The sequence below is a fragment of the Sinocyclocheilus anshuiensis genome, unplaced genomic scaffold (assembly GCF_001515605.1).
Source record: "Sinocyclocheilus anshuiensis isolate Anshui unplaced genomic scaffold, SAMN03320099.WGS_v1.1 scaffold1097, whole genome shotgun sequence".
Classification (NCBI taxonomy): Eukaryota; Metazoa; Chordata; class Actinopteri; order Cypriniformes; family Cyprinidae; genus Sinocyclocheilus; species Sinocyclocheilus anshuiensis.
This window is the reverse complement of record NW_015555843.1, coordinates 438294-449280: the sequence shown is the minus strand read 5'-3', so window position 1 is coordinate 449280 and position 10987 is coordinate 438294. Positions and strand designations below refer to the sequence as shown.

The 10987-nt window shown below is 36.9% G+C and overlaps 2 protein-coding genes across 2 annotated transcripts in view; one reads left to right on the top strand and one right to left on the bottom strand.

Annotated features, from left to right (window-relative positions):
• The window catches only part of LOC107675518 (retinol dehydrogenase 11-like), a 6325-nt gene extending 4214 nt beyond the window's left edge, over positions 1-2111 (top strand). Inside the window, exons 5-7 of the mRNA XM_016469906.1 lie at positions 974-1183; positions 1266-1455; positions 1650-2111. Coding sequence (XP_016325392.1) covers positions 974-1183; positions 1266-1455; positions 1650-1752 — 503 coding nt within the window. The 3' untranslated portion in view covers positions 1753-2111. The remainder of the gene's footprint in view (positions 1-973; positions 1184-1265; positions 1456-1649) is intronic.
• A 352-nt stretch (positions 2112-2463) lies between these two features.
• Positions 2464-10987, bottom strand: part of LOC107675540 (zinc finger FYVE domain-containing protein 26-like) — a 26054-nt gene continuing 17530 nt past the window's right edge. Inside the window, exons 29-41 of the mRNA XM_016469931.1 lie at positions 10040-10068; positions 9749-9882; positions 9406-9626; positions 8608-8755; positions 8159-8368; positions 7845-8060; positions 7105-7302; positions 6833-7029; positions 6198-6357; positions 4602-4661; positions 4330-4512; positions 4130-4180; positions 2464-4022 (exon numbers count right to left, since the gene is read on the bottom strand). Of these exons, the coding sequence (XP_016325417.1) occupies positions 3819-4022; positions 4130-4180; positions 4330-4512; positions 4602-4661; positions 6198-6357; positions 6833-7029; positions 7105-7302; positions 7845-8060; positions 8159-8368; positions 8608-8755; positions 9406-9626; positions 9749-9882; positions 10040-10068 (2011 nt within the window). The 3' untranslated portion in view covers positions 2464-3818. The remainder of the gene's footprint in view (positions 4023-4129; positions 4181-4329; positions 4513-4601; positions 4662-6197; positions 6358-6832; positions 7030-7104; positions 7303-7844; positions 8061-8158; positions 8369-8607; positions 8756-9405; positions 9627-9748; positions 9883-10039; positions 10069-10987) is intronic.

The following is a 10987-nucleotide window of genomic DNA, read 5'->3' as shown; positions in this document are numbered from 1 at the left end:
CGTAAAAACACAGTATAAGTCATTATAATAAGTAATTATGTCCCCACTGGATGCAACAAATGCCTCGTTTGTAATGGGTTTTATTGGTTTTGTCTCGTCGCGCTGGGACACACGGTAACACAGTATGGTAGGGGCGTAACATTTCTGTCACACGCTTGAGGTATTCAGCCAATCACAACACACTGGATAACTGGCCAATCAGAGCACACCTCGCTTTTCAGAACGATGAGCTTTGTAAAAATCGATGCGTTTCAGAAAGGCGGGGCATAGAGGACAAACAATAATGTACATTATGTGGAAAATAATGTGTTTTTTTAACCTTAAACCGCATAAACACATTGCATTACACCAAATACACAAAATAATGTTCTTTTTAGCAACATCATATGACCCCTTAAAGAAAATCAGGAGCTATCAGGAGATATGATACAAACAAAGTTTACATATCTTCTGCACATTATCTTATGTCTTCACCTAAAACATGTTGTGCAGTGTTTTGTTACTGTTAAAACTAAAACGGTTATGAGACGAAATTGTTTTTCTTGATTGAAATAAAGATGAAATTAGATTACACTTGAGCACATTTGGTGATTACAAGCGTTTTATGCATGGTATTATTAAAATATCAGGAGAAATAATAAGTTTACACATTTAAAAATGTCCAGTGTTGTTAATTAAAACGATTAAAAATTCAAATATGTTTACGTTATTTGAAATAAAGCTGAAATAAAATATAAATATTAGATGAAAACCCTGCCTTGGCAACTAACCGAAATTAACATAGGTTTAAGATTAATTAATGAAACTAAACTGAAATAAAACTAAAGCTTTATTAGAAGTATTTTTAATTATTGAAACGGAAAATGTAAAAATAAAGTTTAATTCAAAATATGAATAAAAACTAATTTAGTGTATAAATATACTAAAATAAGTTTTGACAACTCACTTCACTTCTGCACCTCTTTTCATTCAGGCCACTTCCTGCTCACATACCTCCTCATTGGTCTGCTGAAGCGTAGCGCTCCATCACGAATCGTGGTCGTTTCTTCCCTGGCACATAATTTCGGCTGGATTCGATTCCACGACCTGCACAGTCAGGGCAGCTACAACAGCGGCCTTGCCTACTGCCAGAGCAAGTTGGCTAACGTGCTTTTCACACGCGAGCTAGCGCGCAGGCTCCACGGTGAGTACTGCTGCACATCAAACAAGAATCTAAAAAGAAGAATGGAATCCCACCTTACAGATGATGACTTGTATTTCATCAGGGTCAAATGTGACCGTCAACTCTGTGCACCCGGGGACGGTGAGGTCAGAGCTGGTGCGTCATTCTACTGCGATGTCGCTGCTGTTTGCTATCTTCTCCATGTTCCTGAAGACCCCGAAGGAAGGAGCTCAGACATCTGCCTACTGCGCCGTCGCTGAGGAGCTCCAGTCAATCTCAGGCAAACATTTCAGGTACAGCACACTTTAGAATGGGTTCACTATATTCCAAGTCTTCTGAAATCATATGATAGCTTTGTATGTTAAAACCGACAAAAATGTAAAATTGTTTCATAAAAATAATGTCCTTTTCTGTAGCTCTTAAATCATGCATAGTTTCTTAGATATTGGCATATTATTAAACCTCTCTCTCTGTTTCTCCCACACAGTGATTGTGCCCCTGCTTTTGTGGCCCCTCAGGGACGAAATGAGGAGACGGCACGGAAACTGTGGGATGTAAGCTGTGAATTATTAGGCATTGAGTGGGACTGAAACATTCATTTGACCCGTTTTATTTCTCTTCTGTTTTTTCCACCTTTCATTCTCAGACATTTTCAGTGATCTGACTTTTGTCTTATTTGGTTTTGTTTAAACCCCTTTTCCAAATCTATGCTTTCAATAGCACAACCCACCTTGTTCTCTGCTAATTTTCTGCTATCATGCCCTTGTGACGAGCAAGCATGTTTCTTTTGCTCTAGAACAAATCTGTGAAGCATTTCAAATTCACAGTTTTGCACTGTTTTATTCTGTTTGTATTTGAAACGCTGCTTTAACTCCCATCTCAGTATTGTCACATAAAGCTGCATATTGAAGTCTTTTATACAGATGTGCTTTTATCTACTGTGGTACATTCATGACCAAATGAATATTTAAATATATACAGTAAAAAAAAAAAGTATAATTTTTGTATTTTCCTTTATTTGCTAAAATATACAAATACACAAGGATATGTTGCAAATAATATTAACAGATAATTGATAGATCGGTTGGTTCATTATTAAAACAATGATAAAAAAATTTAACTTAAAAAAAAAAAGATATTCATTGTTAGACCGAAGTCAGTATTGTTTTTTCCCACTCTATCTATCTATCTATCTATATATATATATATAGAGAGAGAGAGAGAGAGTATAGATTTTTGTTTGATTTGTTTTTGTATAGATAATTATCTTTTAATAACTTTTAATTATAATGTAATAACTTTAACATAGCCCTTCAGGAGACATTTGTTTGTGACTTTAATTGAATTCAGAAAGAAGTATATTTGGCAACATCTCTGTAACAGTCTCATTGATCTTAGTGCATGCATAGGCCCTGTAAACAGACATAGTTTCTTAAAGGAATAGTCCACCTACAAATTTTAATACTGTCATCATTTACTCACCCTCATGTCGTTCAAAACCCGTATGACTTACTTTCGTCTCTTGAACATAAGATACAGTATTTTAAGAAGAAATAAAGTCATACCGGTTTGGAATAATATGAAAATTAGTAAATGACTATTTTCATTTTTGGGTGAAATATCCCTTTAACATATCCCTGAAAAAAAGAGGGTAAACCACCTCCCTTTTTAAGCTGTGATTAACTTTACACAATAAAATTTATACACATTCACAGATTTTACATTATGAAACATTACAGGAGGGTCAGAGATGGTTTAATCTGATTAACATACTGTAAATATATACACACCCTCTCTCTCTCACACACATTCATAAACAGTGCACATCATTTCAGACCATCTACTGTAGGGTAATCTGTATTATAGACAAACACATAAGCAACATTTCACTGATAAAGTATATTTTGAAAATTGCAATGTTATTCCCAGAATCCCTTACTTTCCAATTGTAACTGTTAGTTTAGAGTTTTGCAATATCTAAGACACTACTTACGCTTGTTCTCAGTGCTCACTCATCATAATGCCTGTAAATTAACAATATGTTTTGTAGTCTAACCACATCTGAGTGTAATCTCTCACTGAGGACCAAAATAAACAGCTTTGGATTTTGAGGGTTGAAGTGACACTACATTTACAGTGACACCATTGTAAACTTGCCATGAAGTCAAATAAGAATTAGTTTAATGGCAGACTCCAGATAAGTTCACTACCATATGACCTCTTTCCATCAGATTGAGATTTAGTCACAGTGATTAGTCTTTTTGACACAGATGAAAAGAAAAATCCCTTTTCCTGAAGTAAGAGAACAAACCCAGTCACACACTAAGGTACACAGATGTGAATGTTGTCTTGATTGTAACATTTTGTCTCGGACCACTGGAAAGTTAACCTGAGAAGTTTTCTTTCTGGTGGGGACTGGTAGATTGAGAGGCCTTGTTCTCCTTTCATTAAACCCTCAGTGGATAAGGTTTTTGTTCTGAAATGGGAGTTGAACTAGTCCCAAACTAAGCTTGAATGTGAACAGACAATGTTATAAAAGTGGCGCAACGGTGATTAATTTCCTGGCACATTATTTCACTCTAGCCAATCAGAGCACAGCAGGATACTTCAGTGACCAATAGGAATTAGAGTCCACAATAGGGCTTGGTAGTGGTTATCAGTTATTGCTGTGTCGTTGCCGTGTCGATTGTTCCCGATGCTCCAAGAGCCATTGGCGGCATATGTCATGCATGACAGAGTCACCTGAGCTCTCAGCGGCCCGCATCACATCCTGTACAAATGGAGCCGCCTTCACAAGCTCAAGCTTCACAGCCTGGAGATACGCTGCCCGCAGCTTACTGCACTGAAGATATGCCTTTATCTACAGAGAGAGAGAGAATGTGTGAATGAAGAAAGTGTGTGAGAAAAGAAGTAAGAAAGTGTGTGAGAAAAAAAAAAAAAAAACACTGAGAAAGAGAGAAACCTCACCTTGTTTTCTGGACTCTTAGACTCCAGAATCAGGGCCTCTAGTTCTTTAGCCTAAATAAAAGAAAAGCAAAAATTTCCATTTATTTATTATATAATATAATTATATAATATAAATATACATATCTAATTATATAAAATATAATTATTATACAAATGCAGCAATACAAATCCAGAAAGAGATCATTAGGTTGGGAACTCACATCGGCTGGACTCTTATCAGCCACTGAGACACAGCTGAGCACAATAGCGTCACAGTCATGTTTAGAGGCCGTCCCAGACTCCCCTACACACTTCAGGAGCTGCCGCACAGACGAGTACTGACGCTGCCGGACAAGGCGCTGTCCGACCCGTATGTACACCGCCAGTGCCTCCAGCTGGAAGTCCTACATCACATAAAAGAAAACGAGAATCAGAGTCAAATGTGTATGAGACACAGACTCAATCTGTAATGGTTGTGTCGTAACTGCTTTACCTGTATTACTCGATATGCAATGCCAAAACCTTCCTCAATGTTCTTGCCTCCCAGCATCACCTGTGCAAAGTGCAGCCAGAGGTTACAGTGTTTGTGAGATATGTTTATATCCGTTTAATTTAGATTTCATCTTTAGTCTGTTAGATTTATGTCACAATGCACTGTCAACCGGTTTTGACTTTATATATACACTACCATTTAAAATGGTTCGGGCTCAGTAAGATTTTTTATTTTTTATTTAAATACAATTCATGCATTAAACTGATCAAAAGTGGCAGTAAAGCCATTTATATTCTAATGTTAAAAAAAAATTTCACAATTTCCACAAAAATACTAAGCAACTTTTTTCAACATTGATAATTATAAGAAATGTTTCTTGAGCACCAGAAGATTGGAGTAACGGTTGCTGAAAATTTTGCCATCACAGGAATAAATTACATTTGAATATATTTTCAAATAGAAAACAGTTATTTTAAATTGTAATAATATTTCACAATATTACTGTTTTTACTGTATTTTTAATCCAATAAACACAGTCTTAGTGAGCATAAGAGACTGCTTTCAAATAAGTCCCCTTAAATCAACCCCAAACCTTTGAATGGTAGTGTAAATATTTGGCACAGACCGAATCTTGTTGCATGCATGTGAACAGCAAAAACATTATAATTTTTGGCATCTGATTTGGGCCACTTTCAAATGTGGTTTTAAATCCCATATATTACTTTATTTATCAGTATACTGAAAAAAAAAAATCAAATCTCCATTAGGCCATGCAGTGTAAATGCAGCCTGAGTGTACAGCACTTCAAGCATAATGTGCAGTTTGAATGTTAAGAAATAAGATCATCTTCATGGGTCCCACTTTTCATGCATATAACACTGCTTCTATTTCAGCATTCTGTAAGGTTGATGTTGTTAACCATATCTATACAGTATCTCTTTTTGGTCCCAATATCCATTATTCATACACTCTTAGTCTCGTGTAATTCAAAACAATCAGCTCACGCAATCAGCTCAAACTTAAATGTGTAAAATCCATTCAGGGAAATACTTACAGTTAGACACTTACAAATATAATATACACACATAACACAGACCAGAAAAGAGCAAAAATGTATAGGTTTATTGATCCATTTTGATAGTTTACTGAATTATCTTTCACTTTTATTTAAATAGATATGCAATATTTCCATTCTCCCCTCACCTTCATATATTCTATGCTATAAATGCAAGACTTCAAGAACTGTCTTAAATGCAACCTACAAAATTTACCATTTATCATTGCTCTGTGAATTTTCACAGGCGAAATCCGGTCATTTCAATAGAAATCCACACAATTCTGCGTAAATGATTTCCTCACACAGATTTCACAATGGGTTCCAGTTGGACATGCACATTTGGCATGCCGTTGAGCAGAAAGACTTCTGTGTTAGCTGTGCTTCATACGTCGCTAAACTATTGACAATGGACCTTTTTGTCCTCTAAATATGGCCGAAATTTCACTGATGTAACCTCACCTTTAGAAACAGATATGGAAGGGGATGCAGCAAATGGACTAGACTGTGTCTATACAGAAGAGCATGTTTTCCTAGCTCACCTTGCAGGCCACGTCCACCTTCATGGGGCTGTTTCCAAACAGAGTGGGTGGGGCACTGTTCCCTGTGAGGGCAGGACCTACAGCTGTCTTGGATGGTGAGCTTTCACAGCGGTGTAAGAAGCGTGTCACTTCCAACTGCAGCTCAATTGTGTGTATGTGTCTGCAACATTTATGTTCCATTACCACACAAAAATAGCCCGAAGGCAAAATACTGAGGAACTTAATGGAAACTCTTACCGGTACTGACTAAATAATATTTAAATTCAGTGTATGTTATAATACATAATGAAAATAGTAGCAGATTATATTAAGTTAGTGTGCAATTTGCATCTATGTTTCATTTCTCCCCAATAAATATAATTCTAAAATCAATTTGACAAAAAAATTTAAACCGTTTAATACCTGGAGACATCAGTGGAGCTCATTTTCTTCCTGGGCAAAATACTGAGGAACTTAATGGAAACTCTTACCGGTACTGACTAAATAATATTTAAATTCAGTGTATGTTATAATACATAATGAAAATAGTAGCAGATTATATTAAGTTAGTGTGCAATTTGCATCTATGTTTCATTTCTCCCCAATAAATATAATTCTAAAATCAATTTGACAAAAAAATTTAAACCGTTTAATACCTGGAGACATCAGTGGAGCTCATTTTCTTCCTTAAAGGGGAGCTTTGTGATTTCCTGCGGCTCTGTTGTTCCTGCAGGTAAGTTCTCAGGTGCTCTTTGGCTCGAATCAGCCAGCGCTGCTGTTCTCCCAGCTGCAGGTATGACTGAGCACCATGAGAAAAGAAGCGGATACAGGTGATAGCGGCACGAATGTGATCCTACAAAGAGAGAGGAGAAAATTATAGGAGCATGCTATAAAGCAAGAGAGAAAGTGTATGTGTGTTTTTAAGTACCATCATGAACTGTTGGAGTTGGTACAGAGAGTGGTAGTGTCCCCTGCGCTGTAGTAACTGACAGGCTGAAAGAAGGTAACGGCCCCAGGTCTCCAGCGTGGAGTCCAGAGTTTCTAAAAGACCCTGCAAAGCCCCCAACCGCCCACATTCGAGACAGGGCTGAAAGATGCCCTCCAGAAACACATCCTCTGAACACTCCTAGAAACAGACATACAGAGACAAAAAGAGAGAGAAACTTTATAAATATTATCTTATGCTATATGCAATAAAACATACCTCAAAAATAAAATTGTGTATAAGATTTATGTAAAATTATTATGTATAATTAAGATTACATATACATGACCGTTCAGCAATATTGTGAAATGTTATTACAATTTCAAAGAACTGTTTTCTATTTTAATATATTTTAAAATGCAATTTATTCCAGTGATAGCAAAAAAAAAAAAATCTGAAAATTCAGTAGCCATTACTCCAGTTTATACTAATATGCTGATTTATTATCAATATTGAAAATGTGCTTCCTAATATCTTTGTGGAAACCGTGATAGATTTATTTTTTCAGTATTTATTAACAGCATTCATTTGAAATAGGAATTTATAAAAATGTCTTTACTATCACTTTTGATTAGATTAATGCATCCTTGCTGAAAAAGTATTTTTCTTTCTTTCTTTCGACCGGTAATGTAGTTCTAATAATAAATCTGTGAGGTATAAAGTGCTCTGTAACTTTGCAAAACCTTTTTGTGTAAGTGGGTGAGTGCGTCTCTCAGGCAGTCGTGACGCAGGTAAAAGCTGATGAGGCTTAGGTGTGTGCCATAAGTGAGCAGGTAAAACAGACACTCCTGATAATAACCGCACTGCTGAACTCTGCTCTCTGCTCCATCTAGAGGAGCAGAATCAGAGAGAGCCTCTTCCAGCTCACGCAAAGAGGCCAGGATGTCCTCATCCACAGTCTATATAAAAAAAAAACACATAGACAGTGAGTTTAGAAACACCCTTGTCAAGTCAAGGATCCCATAAAATCAAGTCTGTCTTCTGGGTGCAGCATTACCGTGCTCAGAGTGGGTTTGACTGTGGACTCCAGGTGCTGAACGATCTCCTGCAGAAGTCTCACTCCATGGTTTAGCTGGTTCCGATCTACTGGTGCTTTCAGACAGCGGGCAAATTTCTCCCTAGCCCTACTCAGATTTCCAGCCTTCAAAGACGCCATACCCCACGCCTGCCAAACGCCATTCGGGTCTAGTCCACTCTTAGTCGACACCTGAGCATTATGAACAAAAACTGATTGCAAAAAAACAGCTGAACCCAAAATCTAGACAGGTCACTAGATTTAGAAACCACATTCACTTTTATTTTATGGAAAAAAACAGCATGAACATTCTGCCCAACATCTCCTTTTGTGTTCAACAGAAGCAAGAAAATCATGAATGTGAGTAAATCATGACATTCACGTTATTTTTGACTGAACTATTACTTCAAATCTTGAGCAAATACTCTCACCTCCACAGCCAGCTGGTAGTATTCAGACTCTAGCAGCTGGTTGCGCAGACGTGTCACTGCAGTCACTTCCTGAATATCGTCCAGAGATGGAATATATTTGTAGTTTGCACTGACTAGGATCTTCAACACATCCACCTTACTGATGTAGCTGTGGATGGAAAGAGAAGAATGAATTATAGGCAAAATACAAAGATACACTATTTTTCAAAAGTTTGGGGTCAGTAAGATTAAAAAAAATATATATAGTACTTTTATTCAGTAAGGACGTATTAAACTGATCAAAAGTGACAGTAAACATTTATAATGTTAGAAATTATTTCCTTTTTAAATTAACATGTTCATTTAAATTTTCTATTCATTAAAGTATCCTGAAAAAGAGTATAATTGCGTCCACAAAAATATTTAGCAAGCAGCACAACTGAAGAAATCTTGAGTCCCAAATCAGCAAATTAAAATGATTTCTAAAGGATCATGTGACACTGAAGACTGGAGTAATGATGCTGAAAATTCAGTTTTACCATCACAGAAATAAAATACATTTTAAAAGATATTAAAACAGAGTACAGTTTTTTTGAATTGTTATAATATTTCACAATAATTTGGAAGAACCAAAATATTTTTGTGGAAGAACAATATTTTTGACCAAATTAATGCAGTGTGGGTGAGCAGAAAAGACATCTGAGCAAAACTCTTATCAGTTTTATTCTGGTCTCACTCTCAGAGTTTATGCTTTTGAAATTAAAATACAACAAAAGATATTACATTCAGATTACACAAGTAAAGGTGTGTGTTTCTCACCTGTCACAGAGTGCCGGCTCATGGGTGCATCCTGCATTTACGAACATGAGTTTGGCACTGAACAGCAGCTGACGCATCACATCTGTCAACAGACGTGCATCCACCTCAGGATTGGTCAGTTTGTGGGAGAGTGAGCGGCAGTGGCCAATCAGCTGTTGACCGCAGGATGCGTGATCACTGTGGAGCGTTAGTATAGCGACACACAGTGATGCGCTGGGTGCCTTTAACAAACAGAGAGAATTTTTAAGAAATATAAATGAGACCATATAAAAGAGATCTCATTTAAACCAATCACTGTCAAAACAAGCAATCCTTCGGCTCCATTGTGAGTAGAGAATCACACCTGTTCATAGTAGAACTCGCTCTTCAGCTGCTGGTTCTCTGCTGGGTTTGGACTCAAGCGGTACTGCTTTCGTTGAACCTCAGGCAGACTGAGAACCCCATTTAGGACTCCATCAACAGATGCAGGGCTGCCAACTACTGAGAAAAGTTTAGTTTAGAATCTTGTAATCATCATCCGAGTAAAGGCACCAAGATTTTGCCATACAACCAAAACAAAGAGATTTGTAAACCTCATAAGATGAGAACGAAATATAGCTTGTGCGCGACATGAACCAAACAGAGGCAAGTTTACCTTCTCCCTGTTCGAACTCCTCATCTGAGCTGCAATAAACATAACATAAGAGATCAATGTACATAAAAAAACCTAGATTAAGGTGAGAAGCATCACATTTTCAGCTGTGTTACAACTAGGAATCAAGTATATAAAATCCAGATCCTGTTCTGACTTCTCAATGGTTCTGGTTCCTTAACAGTTCTTTAATACTTTTTACTAAAACAAATACACTACTGTTCATAAGATTTTTAGTGTTTTTAAAAGTATCTTATGTTCACCCAGACTGCATTCATTTGATCATAAATACAGTAAAAACAGTAATATTGGGAAATATTATTACATTTTAAAATGACTGTTTTATAGTTTAATATATTTTAAAATGTAACTTATTCTTGTCATGGCAAAGCTGAATTTTCAGCAGTCATTACGTCTTCAGTCACACGATCCTTCAGAAATTATTCTAATATGCTGATTTGCTGCTCAGAAAACAGTTCTTATTATTGCCAATTTTTTTAAAGGGGTCATATGATGCGATTTCAATTTTTCCTTTCTCTTTGGAGTGTTACAAGCTCTTGGTGCATAAAGAAGATCTGTAAAGTTGCAAAGGCTAAAGTCTCAAATCCAAAGAGATATTCTTTATAAAAGTTCAGAGTCAGCCACACCTACCTAAAACGGCTCGTTCTAACACGCCCCCACATATCTACCTCACTATGCGGGAAGATTTGCATAACGCCGCCCAAATGTTCACACAAAGAAAGAAGGCATAACTTTTAGTCTCACTGTAGTTTTGTTGACGCTGCAGCCATGTTGTGAAGACGCTGTGTGCTTCGTTGTGAAAGCGAAACTACTTTGTTTGGTCTTCCAAAAGAGGAAGATATCCGCTTCGTCATGCCTAGAGCTGATCCATGCTGGTCGCTGAGGAAAAACATCAACTTTGCGCTGTGGATCGCCGGATCGGCTTTCACC